Source organism: Rhipicephalus sanguineus, chromosome 5, assembly GCF_013339695.2.
Source record: "Rhipicephalus sanguineus isolate Rsan-2018 chromosome 5, BIME_Rsan_1.4, whole genome shotgun sequence".
Taxonomy (NCBI): Eukaryota; Metazoa; Arthropoda; class Arachnida; order Ixodida; family Ixodidae; genus Rhipicephalus; species Rhipicephalus sanguineus.
This window is the reverse complement of record NC_051180.1, coordinates 197,917,380-197,937,124: the sequence shown is the minus strand read 5'-3', so window position 1 is coordinate 197,937,124 and position 19,745 is coordinate 197,917,380. Positions and strand designations below refer to the sequence as shown.

The 19,745-nt window shown below is 47.3% G+C and overlaps 1 protein-coding gene across 1 annotated transcript in view; it reads left to right on the top strand.

The window, feature by feature from the left end:
• The window catches only part of LOC119395174 (nucleolar and coiled-body phosphoprotein 1), a 675,420-nt gene that overhangs the window by 459,296 nt on the left and 196,379 nt on the right, over positions 1-19,745 (top strand). Inside the window, exon 14 of the mRNA XM_049416108.1 lies at positions 5,647-5,861. Within this exon, the coding sequence (XP_049272065.1) occupies positions 5,647-5,861 (215 nt within the window). The remainder of the gene's footprint in view (positions 1-5,646; positions 5,862-19,745) is intronic.

Genomic DNA, 19,745 nt, shown 5'->3' with positions numbered 1-19,745 from the left:
ACGGGAGTCCCTCAGCGAAGTATCCTGGGCCCATTATTGTTTTTACTATATATTATTGATATAACAACTATTAGCAACGATGCAAATTACATTTTGTATGCGGATGACACAAGCCTCCTATTTAAAACCAGCGACATAGAGCACCTCACCTTGCTGATCAACGAAAAAATGGAAGAACTTAGTATATGGAGCGCTGCAAACTGATGGTAATAATTTCCAAAAACAAAACAAAAGCTGTGCTGTTCTATTCGCATCCAAGCCCGCTTATTTTAGAACCAATGATAACGTTCGACAACGGTAACATTGAAATAGTGGATACTGTAAAAACGCTAGAAATGTTTTTTTCAGTAAGACCATGTTAGCTCAGTTATATCTCGCCTGAATAGGTGTTCTAGCGAAATTCCGCGCACACCTTCGCGTATCCGTAAAATTGTTAATCTATGAGACAATCTTCTCATCGCACGTTAACTATTCTTTTCTGCCTCGAGGCTTGGGCGTGTTGGTTAGACATCGGAGGGAATACGGCGCAAGAGAAGACGGGAACACAGAGCGCTGTGTGCGTCGCCCGTCCCCGTCTTCCGCTGCATTCCCTCCGATTGTTTTTTGGTTTGGGGGAAAACCACGTCGTCTAACATTAGCAAACTACATGTGCTACAAAAGAAGGCGTTACGTCATATGGCTAATGCTGATTACAATGTACACACTGCTGAACTGTTTCGCCAGTTTAAAATTGTTCCCGTGCCCAAACCCAATGAGTTCATTTTATGTATGCGCTACAAAAAATCTGCGTATAACTGCTAGCATGCGTTTATTAGCATATTATCGCTGAAAACGAATACCTCTGTATATCCATTTCGCATCAAAGGGCATTGGCACGTTTCACTTTGTCGTACTCAGCATGGACAGCAAATGTTACGTCATGCACTTGCAGTTCTGTTGAACAAACTGATTTCGGAAAACATTTATGTGGGAAAGTGCAGCATACGTGATATAAGAGAGTGTTTCATTCCATGATGGCAGTGCTTTGCTCTTCCAGTGATGTTAGTGTTTTTGTGTATTTGTAAATATTGTCAAGCTCTTCGTATTATATTATATAACATTACAGGTTGACCTGTATGTGAAATGGTTAAAAGGTCTTGTTAGTGTACATTGTAGCCCATTTTGTGTGCCTTGTATATGGGGGCTCGGGCGCTTCTCAAGTGAATCGATTTTCACTTTTTGCCCGAGCATTGCCGCATTATGATGATGCAAATAAATTTCAACTTCAACTGTACGAGCGCAATACGGTGAAGTGATTTTCGTGGAGAGCTTTGAGCAGCAATACTTGAAGGTAACAAGTGTCGGTCCATCGCACGATCTTCGCATCAGAGCACGCGGTCGCTTTTAGCACTCTCGCTCTGCCCGCAAGTTATGGCAGAACAGCCTAACAAGGGTGCATCCATTAAAGCTACTCCAAAAAGAAGTGTTTTAGTAGTGTGATACAAGGGCGAAATGTATGCATTAAATTTTAACAAGAAGAGTTCGCCTGGCAACCTTGGCTGCTTCACATAATGCACGCGCAGTGTGGGGAATGGGGGGAAACGCTTAACTTCGACGGCTGCGCCATTATTTGAATCCCACAAGAACAGTGGACACGACAAAGTCACTCTCACCTGCTCACAATGCACTCGCCGCAGCATCAGTTTTTTGCTCAGCATTGTGGCACGGTTTCATAATTTTCAGTCTTTTTAATCGTTCAATCGAAGACGTTTATTTTATTAGGTCAGCACATGAACGGCGGAAATAGAAAACGATGGTTAGTTTTACGGAACACTTGTCAATAATCAATAAGTTAATCGATTAGTGAGATTCTCTGTTAGACAATGTGGTGAGCGGACCGGAGTGGTAGACGAGTGGGTGAGATGGGTGGATAATAGCGAAGGGTCTCTCACACTCTGCTCTGCCCGGCCTTGGGGGATCAGCACGGCTAACTTAGGGCTGCTCCCCGCTGCCAATGTCATAAAAGCAGTGCGCGCGCGCCGTCTTCTAAACAATGTGCGGCGTTTACCAAGAAGGGTTCAGCCAACCGACATGACTTCATATCATGTCATATCAACATAGCTGTTGGCTTCGTGTGACGCGGCTGCGCCGGCAACCCCAGATTAATGCGCACCTAAAATTGCTTATTAATTTATCTGAAAAGTGTGATCAGCGGATCAATGCTGTCGCTCGCTTACGTGAGCGCTGCTTATCACGCTAGCGCTCTGAAAACCAGTCCTCCCGATCACCAAGTAGGACGTGTTTGCGTTTATCTGTCGGTACTGCCACCATGCTTTATAGTTTGATTTTCTGACGCAATGCTTAATCATTTGTTTACTGCAATATATAGAGCCGATATTTAGGGCGCCTGCGCAGTTTTAGGTGGCCTCACAACGCGTTTTTTCTTATTTCTATAGCATTCCTCGAACAATTATGAGTGAGGAAAGGTTCCTTGCTGGGCTAGTTGGCTTATTGCCACTCATGTAACAGCGCGGCAAAGTGGAAAGGACGACAACAACGACAGAGCGCTGACCTCCAACTGTTCATTTCGCGGACGATACCAGGCATATGCACATACGAAGCGCCAGCAGGTACGGACAAGAAAAAAGAAAGCAAAGATAGAATCACAGGCGTGCGCAGGGCTCCCCATCACGGGGGCAAAGGTTCATCGCAGCGCCCCCCATCCCACCCTACTAAGTCGATATATGGGGCAGATTTTGCGCGCCCCCCCTCTTAGGTGACATGAAGGGTCAACGTACGTGGCACATTTCGCACCCCCCCCTCTTAGGTGATTAGAGGGGGCAGCCGCCCCCCCCCCCTGTGCGCACGCCAATGGATAGAATAATATCAGTCGGCATGATATGCACATGGTGATATGGATAAGTGCTAATCACAAAGTTTCTAAAAACTTGGGATCATTTTTTGGTCAACGCATGTGCGGGCGTACGGTTAGTATGAATAATATGAATAATATGAATAAACAGATAGTATGAATTAACAGTCGAAAGTTTGCGCTCAGCGTGTCCCCTTCCCTCTTTATCTGTTCATGTTGAACCGCCATCATTTTAAATGCGAAGCATTTCCTAGCGAACTTCTGCGACTTTGAGCGTATCTATCTATCTATCTATCTATCTATCTATCTATCTATCTATCTATCTATCTATCTATCTATCTATCTATCTATCTATCTATCTATCTATCTATCTATCTATCTATCTATCTAGCCGCCTACGACTTTGTGCTCTGCTGGCCGTTTCGTTAATTGGATTTACACCAAAATTGGTATGGCGAAACATGACTTTATGACGAACATCAATGACAGGTCATAACATCAAAATCATGACACCCATGTCATGAACGCCATGATTTACATGCCACGGGCTTGGTGATTTTGCGGCCGTTTCGTTAATTTGATATATATCAAAATTGGTATGGCGTGACAAGAGTGTATGACGAACATAAGTGGTAGGTCCTAACGTGCAAATCATGACACGCATGTCGTGTACAGCATGACTTGCGTGCCACGCTCATTGTGCGCTGGCGGTCGTTTCGCTAGCTTGATATAAACCAAAATAGGTACCTGGCGACGTAACTGTGTGACAAACATAAAAAACAGGAATTAACATGAAAATCATGACACGCATGTCATGTACATCATGACTTACGTGCCACGCTCATGGTGCGCTGGCGGTCGTTTCGCTAGCTTGATATATACCAAAATTGGCATCGCGCGACGTGACTGTGACGAACACAAATAACAGGTGTAACATGAAAATCATGACATGCATGTCATGTACATCATGACTTACGTGCCACGCTCATGGGGCGCTGGCGGTCGTTTCGCTAGCTTGATATATACCAAAATTGGCATCGCGCGACGTGACTGTGTGACGAACACAAATAACAGGTGTAACATGAAAATCATGACACGCACGTCATGTACATCATGATTTACGTGCCACGCTCATGGTGCGCTGGCGGTCGTTTCGCTAGCTTGATATACACCAAAATAGGTATCTCGTGATGTATCTGTGTGACGAACAGAAATAACAGGTGTGTCATGAAAATCATGACACGCATGTCATGTACAGCATGACTTACGTGCCACGCTCATGGTGCGCTGGCGGCGGTTTCGCTAGTTGATATATACCAAAATTGGTATTGTGCGACGTGTATGCTTCGAACACAAATAGCAGGAGTTAACATGAAAATCATAACACGCCTGTCATGTACAGCATGACTTACGTGCCACGCTCATGGTGCGCTGGCGGCCGTTTAGCTAGCTTGATATAGGCCAAAATCGGTATTGCGCGACGTCTCTGTGGCGAACATAAATAACAGGTGGTAACACGAAAATCATGACATGCATGTCATGTAGGTGTGATTTAGACGCCACGGTCATGCTGCACTCGCGGCCATTTTGTTACCTGGATGTATACCTAAATTGGTGTCGCATGACAGGAGTGCCGAAGATAAATAGCAGGTCACGCATCGTATATATGTAGCAGAATATGTGTTTCATTAGCATGGCATATACCAGAATTTACACGCATGCATGTATGACAATCTCGCGATATATGGCGAACTAGATGTCACGACATGAATGACTTCATTAGCCTCAATGACAAAGAAGACGGTGTATGCAGCTCTTTGCTGGCTGCTTCGCATTACATCGATTGCCACACTGCGTGGGATCTGCCGATATTTTTTCTCTTTGAAATTTAAGGAGCCAATAAGACACGGACGAAGATTAAGACACGGACGAAGATAAGGAACACACACACGGAGCGCTCCGTGTGTGTGTTCCTTATGTTCGTCTGTGTCTTATTCGCGCCTTAAACTTCAAATATGTTAAACCAACAAGCCCAGACTGCCATTCTTACATTTTGTCTGGTGTACTCTGGAATATGTACCGACTAGCCCAGTAACGTTTTCGTTTAGAAAACATGAGTGATGCGTACTCGCCACCGAGCAACATAATCGAGGACCACACCAGTGACACCAGCAAACTAGCTGTGAAACGAAACCCAAATAGGGCTTTATGGAGTGTTAGAAAGTGGCCATTTTAAAGCATTGCGACGGCATGCTCGATTAGCTCCGGCAGGCTGACACGTCGGCGCATAAACTAATGTTAGTTTTTATTGTGACAAATTAGTGTGGATATTTTTCTTGCATTATCCTACAAACGGGTGGATAGCAGTTCTTCCTTTCATAAGTAGTGTGTTTTCCTGTGCGTCTGTGTTTTGCTCTACGGTGGGATGGAGTACCCAATAGAAAGACACGAGTTGTGATCAGAGTGATTGATGGCTACAGCGAATGTGAGCTCTGATGCAATCTGCTGGGGCCTCCGGACTCCCAGGTTTCGGAATAGCGACCGCCATATTTGCTTGGCAGCTGCGGTCATGCTGTCCCTGGACAGTGACTAATTAAGAGAGCAAGATTACTTCATGTGCACTGGTGTACGCCGGTACTGTGAAAGGTATAAAGCCCTTTCATAGTATCCGGCCCGAAAGGTAGGCGATTGAGCTGCGCGTAACTAACTTATCCACTACGCCCTGTAACAAATATTACAGGAGACATCCGTATTTATAGTAGCGTTTCTTGCGCTGCTTACCAATGATTGTGCAGGTGGCCTCTCAAAGGAGAACAGCACGAGCAGCTCGAGCAGTTCGAGCAGCAGCAGCAGCGCGGGCTGCATCGGCCCTGATGGTGGTGCGGATGACGCGACCCCCGTGAACACACCAAGCCAGTCGTCGGCTATACCTGCCTGCTTCGCGGTTTGGGACCGCGCACCACTGCCTGGAAGATCAGCGCTCGTCGCAAGGGCAGGTCACCTTCCTCAGGTATTGCAGGCCAGAAAACAGCTCTGCGATTGTCAATTTCCAAATAGAATTTGAATCTATACAATCAAGTCGAAGGAGACTAGATTAATCCTTAGTCATGCCAACATACATCTTATATCGTCGAAGGCTGCGTCGCGACAAAGATGCTACGGTATATTCAGGGCGCCTAGTGGGATCACTGAAGACTTTTGTTTCGTTTACATGAGCTGCACTAGAGCAAATGGTTTCCACCATAATTTAAACTAATAACCTTCTATAAAGAACGGTACGGGTGACTAAATGTTACCTTACTTCAAAGCCTTGATTTTTGCTTGCATCGCCAACATCTATAGTACCGATGTAATGGCTAGTGGTATATACGAGCGAATCTTATCTATTTCTCCCTTGCCTTTATAGATAACTTCATTCTACATTTTTGCCAACTATCCGGTATTTGCCTGTCCTGTAAGCGTTCTTCTATGGCTTTCAGCAGTGCGTGCTTCTTTAGTGGTATGTCCTAATTCGTTAATGAGGCTAACGGGAATCCCATCTAAACCCCCGGCGTTGCGCTTTGGAATTTTTCCTTCGGCCTTTTGCCAGTTGAAATTTTCAAGTACTAGCTCTTCCTCGGTGGCTCTCACCGCCACACTTTTACTCACCGGGGAAATCCCCTGGACGCTCTTTTTAAACGGATCGGCTGTTATCTTTCGGATGTAACCTAGCGCTTCGTACCCTTCGAATTGATTTCCTCCCTCATCTACAATTTGTTGCTGCATTGTGACAGACTTTCTACCTAGCGCCTTTATGCGGCTGCAAAATATCCTAGGCGCAGCCTCCTTTTTTTCGTGAATCTGTCACCCAGCGTTCACTTTCACCTTTAATTTTTGCCTCGACCAATTTCTGTACACTGGATTTTTTCTCTAAATACATTGTCACGAGCAGTTGCAACGCACGACGCATCCAGTGCGAATGACCATGCAGACGAAAGGTGGAAAAGGAAAACGACGTTTGGTGTGCTGCCTCGAGACCCCTTGCGGAAGTAAACGCGAACCATCCAGGCTCGCCTGTTTTTGAACCGTTTGATGTACTTCTTGCTTGTAACATTTGATGGAGGTGCGGGGTACCTCCCACGACCTACGATGGAGCCGTCAGCACCAGAACTTCATAGAAGTCGTCGCCTTGCCGTACTTTCGCCATCGCGCCCCATCACGTCTCTAGAGCAAAATGACCCCCTCAGCAATGCCTCGGCAAGACCAGCGCTGTATCAGCATTACCGAGAGCCGCGGCCGTTCTCAGCAAAGCCAGGGGAGGACTTCGATGAACGGCTGGCCCATTATGAAAGGGTAAGCCAATGGAATAACTGGAATCCGGCCAGCCAGCTCAGGCATATCGTTTTTTATTTGACGGTCACGTCCCTGGTTTGGTATGAAAACCATGCCGACACGCTTACTACTTGGAGCAGTCTTGTTGAAGAAATGAAGAAGTAAGTGCTTTGGCGGCTCGGACGCTAAGAAGAAACGGGCGGAAACACCTTTAGCTCAGAGAGCTCAGGTGATCGGCGAGACTTGCACGACGTGTATTGAAGACGTTCTCAAGCTGTGCAAGACCATCGATCCTCGAATGTGAGAGGAAGATAAAGTGGGACACCTTTGAAAAGGTATTGCGGAAGACGTCTATGATAGGGTACGCATTTGGGCCGGTTTCTTCATGCTACGAGTGAAAAGCAGCGCTAAATAGACGGGACAAGAAAGCTCACGAGACCACGTCTATAACTTCCTCATTAGAAAAAACAACCTGAACACCGTACCAGACGTGATACGGCACTGACGCACATTCGAGGCGCTGAAAACTCGCCGTATCACGCCGAAGTTTGGACGGCTGGCCAATGTCACGGCTGTGGCTAGCGTGGACGCGATTTCGCAGACAGGCCTTTCAGCTACCATTCGGCAGATTGTCCGCGAGGAGCTCCTGCGGCACGAAGAACAAGTGCATTATGCGGTGCCGCGTTGCACCTCCGTCGCTTTCCAAGACGCCGTCTGCGTACCTCCTCCGGCCACTTGGCAGCATTCAGTGAATGCTGCGGATTGTAACACCAACCGACACGAGCCACATTATCACGAGACCGAACCACACCATTACGACTCGATCGATCGGCGTTTTGATCAGCACCCACGCGACTTTCGCCCACGAAGACCCAGCACTGCCTACGACATCCAAGGGGAGGGGCTGCGTTACTCTCAGCCTGTGGCCGTTGTGGAATACTTCAATCAGCGTCCGGAAGTTTGTCCTCTGCCCGTGTGTGACAACTGTTGCACGCCTAGACACATAGCTAGATATTGTAGCCGATGTCGGGCATTCAGCAATGGACAGTAGGGGTCATTTATGCGACACAGTGGTCGTACCCCGGACACTCGATGGTCTGGAAACACCACTCTTGAAGGCTACTTCCAAGACGAAAGAAGCCGTCACTCCCCTTTGGACAGCTATTTTGGAGAAGAAGAAAGGTACCGGAATCGTTACTGCTCTCCTGCCTCCGAACGTACTCTGACGCCACCACCAGCTTTCCGAGCGTCTCGATCTCCTTCCCCCAGACGGCGTGTGACGTCATCATCTCTTCGACGCCGCTTCGCGTCACCCCCGCTGGGAATCTAGCCAGCGCGGCCGATGGAGGTGAGGTCGCTGGAAAATCTTTGCTGCCGACTCATATACCTCCAACTATCTTCATGCTGAAGAATAGGGTCAGTGTACCTATTGGTGGCGTTTCTACCATGGCTTCAGTCGACACGGGAGCAACTGTTTCTGTCATGAGTGTGGTGTTTAAAAGTCTGCTGGGACGCAAGGTTATGTTTCATTGGGACCACAGCACGAGTTTTTTGGAGTGAGTAGGGACGCATTGTACCCGGTTGGTGTGTGTAACGTGGATGTCTTCTTGGGTGGACAAATTTTTAACACTGAGTTTACCGTTCTTCCGCGTTCCACACACGACGTAATTCTCGGGATTGACTTTTTGCAATTGTGTGGCGCAAATGTTGACTGCCGAACAGGAGAACTGAGTATCTGCGGAAGTGTGTCGTCTGCGCTCTTGGAAGAATCATCCCAGCAAGAGAGTGTGTTTTGCGTTTCCGAAGACACAGTTGTGCCCGCTTTTTCCGCGATGCGCGTTCCTGTTGTTTGTTCGTCTTCTATTAGTACTTCATTCGATGCTGCAGTGGAACCGGTACATAGAAACTGCCTTAAGAAAGACGTGTTGATTCGGTATTGTATGGTTTCAGTTACTAATGAATGCACATGGCTATGGACGCTAAATTGCTCCACTGAAGCAATAGTGCTGTCTCAAGGCCTAAAGCTTGCTACGTTTCAGGGAGAGTCGTGTATACCTATGGCAGTGCTTACATAACTACCGGATACAGCACAAACCAGTGTCCCGCGCCCCGCAAACGAACACCTGCTCCGAATCGTAGCTAAATCTCTCAGTGACCATGAACGTCGTCTTTTGATGTCCCTTCTTTCGAAACACTCCTCAATATTTGACTCTGTGCAGCACGACGGCCCGACATCGATTCCTGCATCCCGAACTCGACATCGCATCAACACAGGACCCACTGAGCCGATTCGACAAAAAAAAAATCACAGCATATCCACGGAGTGAATGATGATGAGTGGGCGAAGCTGCGGAGGTTCATCGGTAAACCGTGAATCTTCCGTGAATTCTACCCAGCACATCATCACCGACGTGAGATCGGGCGCGTTTGTACTAAAGGTTCGATCAGAGTTATGACGACTTGCAGCTCACTTTAATTTCACATGTACGCTGTGAATTTTCATTGTTTAATCACGCATAGGAGAAATCGCACACACGCACTACCTTGGAGGTCAAAATCCAGTGCCTATATATACGGGGTGGTCAGTGAACGGCTGTGCAGCGCGAGCGGTCGCTTTTACAATCAAGACACTGCCGCGACGCTGCCTCGCGACGCTGCCTGCGTCGGCGCCGCTGCGCCGCGAGGCAAGATAGGGGGGGGGGGGGGGGGACCGTAGGAGAGGAGAAAGAAGGGGAAGCGTAGGAGAGGAGAGGGCGATACATATCACGTACTGTCGCAGCGCATTGTCTTTAGGGACAGGGTGTCGGAACGAAATGTTTTTCGTTTCGGTTTTAGTTTCGTTCCACCGCAAAAAGTTCCGTTCCGGTTTTGTTCCGGGACGAAAAAGAAAATGTTCCGTAACGGTTCGTAACGGTATTTTTTATGGAAAAATTTGAAGTTAAGGTAATCATTACGAACATTGGATTTGTGATGTAGTTACTTACCGTGCTCTTAGGAAAGTGGGACAAGGGTAAAATACGTTCTTCAGAGGAGCGGAAGTAACTGTACCACGAATTTCCACCAACTAGCACAAACCAGTATTAATTTCAAAGTCATAGTATTTATTTTCTCAACAGACAAATACGAATTTTTCAGTGGGCTCAATGCTTTGTGTCAAGGGAGTGAGCACGATCTCAGAAGCAGCACGTCATTGAGTGTACTCTCTGATGTGTGAGACCGCTGTTCTGATAAAGAGATCGCCAGGCCTGCGCGACACACGCAGCACAGTCACAACAAAAGCTGGAAGAGCGGACTTTGTAGAGCCCGCTGGAGAGTCTCTTGGGGCAATAACACAAGTACACATGCAAGGTACCCACTACGCCATAAATCATCCCAATTCTTCTGAAGTAGAGAAGTTCCCACTATGCTATTTTTCGTCATTCTACGGAGTCTCGTGGTACACGCTACACATATGTATACGGCATTATGTGCACTTTGCGCTGTGACTGATGATGATAAAGAATTATGGCTGAGCACTTTGCAGTGGGTGGGAAGCAGTGTGGCGGAATGGGCGCCTCCATTCTATTTCAATTCCATTGCGGGGAACTAGAACTTGCCGCAATTCCATTCCTTTCAATTCCTCGGAATGAAAAAAACTTAGCGCATTCGGACTCTGGGAATGGCCGGGCAGTTCAATTCCATCAATGTAATTCCTCCACGTAAGAAAGGCATCTTAATAGTTTTATCGAGTTAAGAACGAACGCCCCATAAAGCTGATGTCATCAGATGCATTAAGAACTGCAAGAGTACGCAAAACAGGTTACCAAGATCGAGGGATAGTAGCTTGGTTACATATCTCGTGCAGTACAACCACCCTACTAATTCCCAGGGGCGGTTCTCCCGCTACCTATAGTATTTACATGGTCAGCATGTTTGAACGAATGGTGGTGTTTTAATATTGTTTATGCTTAAATGTGTTAATGCTAAAATGACGACGTAGTCTATTTTTATGCTGACGAAAGTAGTATACAAAAAAACTAAGCAGTTTTGCTACGCGTCTGGAGCGGTTGTGAATATGCAGAAAAATAAGATTTGGTTAATGAGGAATAAGACCCTCTACATCTGCTGGTATTAGTTGGAACAGTGCACCGCTCGGGCACCTTGTGCCTTTGTATTGAATACGGAACACTGGGCCGCACTGCTCGTCAGCACTCACGCTTGTCAAGCGCTCTTCGCAGGCATAGAAGCACTAGCGTGGCACTGTTGTTGAAGACCCGACTGCCACGCAGAAGGCGCGGGTTGAAATGCCATCCGATCCTAGAAATTTGTTTCTCATTTATTTTTTTAATATCACGCGTTAGCGGTCATGGACACCGGCGGCGGTGGACAACTATGGCGCCAAAATCAGCTGTTGTGATCTCATAACAGCTTTCGCTGTAACAAACTTCGGCGCCGACAATGCCCTCTCTACGCTGGCCTGCGTGACAGGCGCGCAAAAATCCACTTGCGTTATTATAAACATCTCTGGTTGCCACTGTTTTCGTTTTTCGCACAATTTCAACATATCTTTGCTTTGGAATTCCTGCCTGAGGTACGCGCTAATAGCGTACCCTAAGATATGCTCACATTGCACGAGCTCAGTTGCTCCGGATTGCGAAGTTTTCTCGTGAACCGAAAAACAATTGAAAAAATTTCGTTTTCACTCCGGAACGAAATAATAGATAACGTTTCGGTTACGTTTTCGTTCCGGTCCAAAATATCGTTTTTTTCGTTTTCCGTTTTCGGTTTTCGTTCCGTTCCGACACCCTGTTTAGGGAGCCTTCATGTGTGCACGCCCCCTCCGTTTTTAAGACTGGTTACACACTACTACGGGACGAACGGGTGCCGCTATAAGGAGCTTCGCCCCTAAAAAAAAATCACAGCATATCCACGGAGTGAATGATGATGAGTGGGCGAAGCTGCGGAGGTTCATCGGTAAACCGTGAATCTTCCGTGAATTCTGCCCAGTACATCATCACCGACGTGAGATCGGGCGCGTTTATACTAAAGGTTCGATGAGTTATGACGACTTGCAGCGCACTTTAATTTTACATGTACGCTGTGAATTTTCATTGTTTAGAAAACCATTGCTTAGAAAACATCTGGCGTCTTTCGTTAAGCAGCTGGCGTCTTTTCGTTTTGCTTTAGAAACATCTGGCGTTCTTTCGTTTTGCTTTTACAAAACATCTGGCGTCTTTTCTTGGTTTATTTCATCAATCAACGGCGTTTTGAACAAAATTTTTATTGTTTAATCACGCACAGGAGAAATCTCACCAGGCACTACCGTGGAGGTAAAGAATGGCTGCTGATGGGAATGAGAGACAGACGAAGTCGGCTTTTATCTAACGCTGCGAATTTTTTATTGTTCAACAACGCACAGGAAAAATCTCCCACCGGCACCACCTTGCAGGTCAAAGCGTGAGACTGGTTACATACTACGCTACGAGGGACGAACGGGTGCCGCTATAAGGAGCTTCGCCCCTAAAACCATATCGTGTGTCCTCTGCGGAGCGAAAATCATCAGCGATGAAGTCGAAGAAATGATGAGCAAAGCAGTGATTCGAGAATCGTCTAGCCCTTGGGCAGCTCCAGTCATACTGGTGAAGAAGAAAGATGGCACGTGGCGATTCTGTGTGTTGATTACCGTCGCCTAAATGCCATTATTAAGAAAGACGTATACCCGCTCGAACAAATTGACGACGGCATCGATTGCCTCTTTGCGGCATCTTATTTCTCTTTTCGGGATTTACGGTCAGGTTACTTGCAAATCCCTATGCACACGGACGACAGAGCGAAGACAACTTTTTCAACGCCCGACGGACTATTTGAATTCAACGTGATGCCTTTCGGGCTCTGTGACGCGCCAGCAACGTTTGAAAGGTTCACGGAGACTATACTTCGCGGTTTGAAGTGGGAAGTTTGTATGTGCTACCTAGACGACGTTGTGATCTTCGGCCGAACATTTCGTGAGCATAAGGAGCGCCTGGACTTGGTACTAAACTGCTTGGGGAAGGCCGGCCTTGTGCTTAATTCTAAAAAGTGCCGTTTTGGTAAACGACAGACACTTGTGCTGGGACATCTGGTCGACAAAGAAGCTATACGACCAGATCCACAAAAGACGACAGCCGTGGAAGCATTCGAGACAGCTCGCTCTGTGAAGCAGCTACGATGTTTTTTAGGCTGATGCTTCTACTTTCGCCGATTCATTCCCAAGTTTGCTGACATAACTCAGCCGCTCACGCGCCTTCTCCAAAAAGGCGTTCCTTTCGAGTGGAGCTCACAATGTTACTCATCGTTTTGGCACTTAAAGCTGCTGTTGACGTCCCAGCCTATTCTTCGCCACTTCAGTCCGTCATCACCGACAGAGCTTCATACCGATGCTAGTGGTGTCGGCATTGGCCCTGTACTAGTTCAGCGTGTCGGCAACAGTGAGCATGTGATATCGTACGCTAGCCGCTCCTTGAGTCGCCCCGAGCGCAATTACACGGTCACCGAACAAGAGTGTCTGGCGGTCGCCTTCGCTGTGCAACGGTTTTGATTGTACCTGTACGGGCGCCCCTTTACCGTGGTCACGGATAATGATTCGCTATGTTGGCTTGTGAATCTTCGGCGTCCATCTGGTCGACTCGCACGCTGGGCAATCCGTCTGCAGGAGTATGATTTCGTTGTTTGCTACAAGAGCGGCCGGCGACACGCTGATGCTGATTGTCTATCTCGCCTGCCACTCCCGACGACTGAATACATTGCTTTTGTGTCCACAGAATTTCCGGATTTGGATACCTTCATATCCGAGCAGTGGAAGGACGACAGCTTATAGCCGCTTTTTTGCGGCCACGCGGGAGTCCGCTGCAGACAATCGTTTTCGTTGACGTGATGGCGCCCTATATAAGAGGAACTACTCGCCGACCGGTTCGCGCTACCTTTTGGTTGTCCCAAGGGCCTTAGAAGTCATGTATTATCTGCCATGCACGACGAACCAACTTCCGGACATCTGTGGTGCACAAGAACGCTCTACGGTGCCCAGGAACGCTTTTATTGGCCCCGGATGCGCAGTGATACCGAACGGTACGTCGCCAGCTGCACCCAATGTCAACGTTACAAGCGACCTGCTGACGCGCCATCTGGTCGTCTTAGCCAGTTTCGCCTCCTAGCACCCCATTTGAAGAAGTTGGAATCGATCTTCTGGGCCCTTTTCCGCGATCCACAGACAGCAATCGTTGGGTAATCGTTTGCGTAGATCACCTAACCCGTTATTGTGACACGGCAGCACTGCGGTCGGCCACAGCAAAAGACGTTTCCATTTTCTTGTTGTTTCACGTTATCCTTAGACACGGACCTCCTCGCATCGTAATCAGCGACCGTGGGCGGCAATTTACCGCGGATGTTGTCGAAGATACCTGTGCTCATCTAGCTTCCGCCATTCCATGCCATACCATGCACAGACTACCGGTGTAGTGGAACGCATGAATCGAACGCTTGCCAACGTGCTGTCCTTGTACATCGACTCCGCGCACAGGAACTGGGACACTATTTTGCCTTTTATCACCTATGCTTTCAACACCGCAAGACACGAGACCACTGGTTATTCACCTTTATTTCTCCTTTATGCTCGTCAACTGTGCTAAACTCTGGACACTATGCTTCCCTACTCCGCTCATGACAGTGAGCCGATCAAAGAGATTCTCTGTAGAGCAGAAAAAGCGCGACCCCTCGCTCGGCTACGCACCGTCGCCTCGCAGGACCGGTCAAAGATCCTCTATGACGACAGTCACCGACATGTTTACTTCGCTCCTGGAGATCATGTGTGGCGCTGGACGCCTCTACGGTGGCGTGGCCTGTGTCAGAAGTTTGTCGCTAACTATGTCGGGCCCTACGTTATCCTTGAACGCCTCAGTGAGGTCAACTTTCGCATAGCGCGTCTCACAAGCACTGGACGGCGCTCGGCCAAAACAGAAGTGGGGCATGTCGCTCGCATGAAGCTCTGCAATCCACGAACCACTGAGTGACTCGCCTGGCGGGCTTCTGCCAACGGGGAAATGTCACGAGCAGTTACAATGCTCAATGCATCCAGCGCGAATGAACATGCGCAGACAAAAAGTGGAAAGGGAAAGCGACGTTTGGTGTGCTGCCTCGAGACCCCTTGCGGAAGTATACGCGAACCACCCAGGCTCGCCTGTTTTTTAACCGTTTGGTGTACTCCTTGCTTGTAACGATATTTCCCATATATTGTTGACTTCATCCTGCGGCAGCTTCTCCTTCTTTGCCCTGCTATGCTCCCGTGATGCTTCACGTCGCTTCTCGATCGCTTCCCGGATTTCCTTGTTTCACCAACTTTTAGGGGCGAAGTCCTCTAGCCGGGGCTATGTGCTTCGTGCCGTGTGCGCTAGTTCTCATTGCTCCCGCTAGTGGGGCAGCTGTGCCTCAATTGAAAGGGCGCCCACGAGATGAAGCGCCGCCGCTCAGGCGGCGTGGCAGACTACTGCACTCCCCGGCTCCGCTGCACACTCGGCGCGCGCGCTAGTTTGTGTTGGAGCTTCGCCACACTCATCAGCGTTCACTTCGTGGAGATGGCGTGGATTTTTTGGCTTCCTCTTTCCTTTTCAGCAAATAGTTTTCTTCTCTTTCCCTATCTCTTTCGTCTTTAGATGTAACAGCTCACTATATTCCCTGTCCGTACACTGTAAGCAAAAAAAAGCCGAGATGGGAGTAAATGGACTTGTCCTCCAGCGCACGCCCCGATGGGGGTTTTATATACTCCGTCCAGGGGAGTAAAAAATTTATCCCCCTTAAGGACGGAGGTTTTGGATGGACTGAGGGGAGTATTTGTTTACATCCATTGGGGGGCTTTTCCAGGCAAGTAGGGGAGTAAATTTTTATAACCATCGAAAAAAAAATATACTTTTCGCTGTCGCACCATGCGCCAGAGAATCTTTAATTAAATTAGCATCGAAACACGAAAATTCGATCACACGTACACAAACATGCACACAACATTCGTAAAGCAATACAACACTCACACTGACAACCGCTTGCCACCCGCGCTTCACAACCATACTTTGGTCACCGAATATATATAGGCACCACATCTTGACCTCCAACGTAGCTCAGATGGGACACTTCTTTTCCGTGTAATTAAGCAACAAACATTCATAGCGTACGTTTAAATTTGCGGTGGGCTTATAGATACCACTGAGGCACATCTATCTTTTACTATAAACCCGCCTAACATTCAACGCCTTTTTAATTAGCGAATTTTGATTATCAGCTGGCACTCTGTCGCATGGGATATATCCGCCTTAGCAGTACTGTGCGTGAGTCTATAAAATGCACATAATCGTACACGAACCACGAGCGGCCGTGCACGAACGCTTCAGCGGCACACATTCACGAGCAACATCGGCGAAGAACCGCGTCGCCCCGCCGGTATACCGCGCTGTGGCCGACGGCGTCGCTAGGCCTCTCCCAGGAGTACGGCACGGCTATACGATGAACGACAGCTCGCGATCACGAAATTTATTCATTTATTCATTTATTCATAATACCTCAAAGGTCCCACATGGGACATTACATGAGGGGTGGGCGAACGAAAAAACTGGCGGGTCTGGTTAGGTTTCATGTCTTGAAAGATGGTCTTCAATGGCAGCTTTGAATTGAGCAACGTCGGTGATGAGGGCGATATCGGATGGAAGGGCATTCCATTCTCCGGCAGTATGCAGGAAAAATGAACGTTGGTAGGTGGTCGTATGTGCATGTGGTAGATATACAGCATTTTGGTGCGAGTGGCGAGAGGAACGATGTGCAGGAATGATGATTTGGTTTCCTGGAGGCAGCGAATGGAAAAACCTAAAAAATAATATTAGACGAGCAGTCTTGCGGCGAGAAGAAAGTGAGGGGAGGCAGAGCTGGGATTTTAGGGCGGATACACTTGATCTGTAGGAATAATCGGAAAGAATGAACCTGGCAGCGCGGTTCTGGACTGATTCAAGGGAATTGTTTATATTAACTTGGTGATTGTCATAAATAGCAGAGGCATATTCTAGTTTGGATCGAATCAACGTTTTATATGCAAGTAGTTTGACTGCAGGGGATGCTGATGATAGGTTACGGCGTAGATAACCTAATAGGCGATTGCAGGAATTAGTTAGTTGGAGAATATGATGGGCCCAGGACAGATCACTAGATATATGTACTCCTAGGTATTTAAATGTCTTGCATTGGGTTAATGTGTTGTTGTTGAGAGAGTAAGAAGGAGCTACATAGTTACGGCGACGATGAAAGGACACGTGGGAGCACTTACTGACGTTGAGGGACATGTACCATTGGTTGCACCACGCCTGGATTTTAAGGAGGTCATCCTGGAGAGAGGAAGAGTCTATGGAATTTCTTATTGGACGATACAGAACACAGTCATCTGCAAAAAGGCGTATATTAGATGATACATTAACAGGAAGGTCATTAATATATATGAGAAAGAGTAGCGGTCCAAGTACGGAGCCTTGCGGCACACCAGATAAAACAGGAGATAGAGAGGAGGAAAATGAGTTGGTGGAAACAAATTGAAGGCGATCGGTCAAGAATTCACGTATCCAATTAACAGTGTCGGGGTGTAGGTTTAGGTGCGAAACTTTATGCATGAGAAGAATGTGCGATACTTTATCGAAGGCTTTTTCGAAGTCCAAAAAAAGAGCGTCGGTGGCGATGTTCAAATCCAGGTTAGAATGTACATCATGCAGGAATAATGCGAGCTGAGTATTGCAAGAGTGAGCTTTGCGAAACCCGTGCTGGTTAGGATGAAAGAAGTTGAGAGATGACAGAAAATTGGCAATGTGTGAATGTAGAATGTGCTCCATTAGTTTAGAACAAACGCTGGTGAGGGAAATGGGACGGTAGTTGCTAGGATTTGTACGGTCGCCCTTTTTAAAAATGGGAATTATCTTACCAACTTTCCAGTCAGAGGGGATAGATCCAGTGCAGAGGGATTGCTGGAATATTAACCTTAGGAAGAGACTGGTGATGTGCTTGGTGTTTTTTAATACCTTAGCGTTTATGCCATCAATGCCACGCGAAGATGAATTTTTTAATGACTCAATAATTGTAACAATGCCGTTCGCGTCGAAAGTGATGTTTTCCATGGGGGGGTAATTAGACGGTGGCAAATGAGGAAGAATTTCGGGGCATGCATTAGTGAACACAGAACAGAAAGCAGTGTTTAGAGCATCAGCAGTCTCAGATTCCGGAACAGGGCAGCCAGCACTGTCACGGAGAAAAACACTGCTAGACACCTGGGGATTAATGCATTGCCAGAAGCGTTTCGGGTTAATGTGCAACATGGAGGGCAGCGTGGTTGAAAAAAAAGCCACGTTTGGCGTCTGCGACGTGCTTCTCATACTGCTTGACCGCAGCGTGGTATTTCTGCCACTGAAAGTCAGATTGAGAGGAGTTAGCAGAACGAAAGAGACGTTTCTTTTTATTGTTCAGACGTTTTAGTGTTGTGTTAAACCACGGAGATTGTTTCCGTTCACTGATTGTTATGGTGGGAACGTATCTTTTAACTAGGCGCAAAAATTCAGATTTAAACAGCAACCAGTTAGTTTCAAGTGAACGGTGGTGAAAGTCCGCCTCAAAGTTACCATAAAAGGTTGTTAAATCTTGGGACATGCTGTTGTAGTCGCCCCTGTCATAAAGCGTGAGTGTTTTTTTTATTCTTGTTGGATTGGACATGTGACATGAAAAAGTAGCATGCAGTATCTTATGATCACTGAGACCATTCAGGTACGCGATATCGGAAAGGTTTTCAGGGTGTGAAGTTAATATTAAGTCTAAAATGTTATCCGAATGGTCAGTAGTGCGAGTGGGATTGTTGACAACTTGCGATAACCCAAATGTAAGACACGTGTTGACGAATTCACTGGCCATGTTACTTTTTGATAGTGTGGAAGCGAGATTTGACCAAGCGATAGATGGGAAGTTAAAATCACCAAAGAGCAAGATAGGCGTGTTAGGATACGACTCAGTTATCTGGCCCAACGCATCGTGGAAAGCGGGCAAGAATGCGGCATCGGCAGAAGGAGGGCGATAGCAAATGCCAAGAAGGATGCGCGGGAAGGATGCAGTGCAACATAGCCATAGCATTTCAAGAGGGGATTGAATTAATATCGGTATGCATCGTAGTTCATGGCTTGTGGCGATAAGGACGCCACCACCGCGGGTATTGTCGACTCGATCTTTGCGAAATATATCGAAGTCTGGAAAGAGGGGCAGGATCTCGGAATCGCGTATGGATGTGTTAAGCCACGTCTCAGTAAGCAAAACAACATTACACGAAGATGAGCTGATGAGGCCACATAACGAGTCACGTTTTGGAATTACACTACGGATATTAGTATGCAAGAACGATATGGAAGAACGATTGCGTTGCGGTGTTTGAGGTTTAGACTGGGGTAACTGCTAGGATTTGCGCTCGACTACCTTGTTGGCCTGCTGGTCGTAGACGAAGGTTTTGCCGCCAGAGAGAAGTTTATCGTAACGTAGCTTGAACTGGAGGTTGTTAGTCTTTCCATATTCA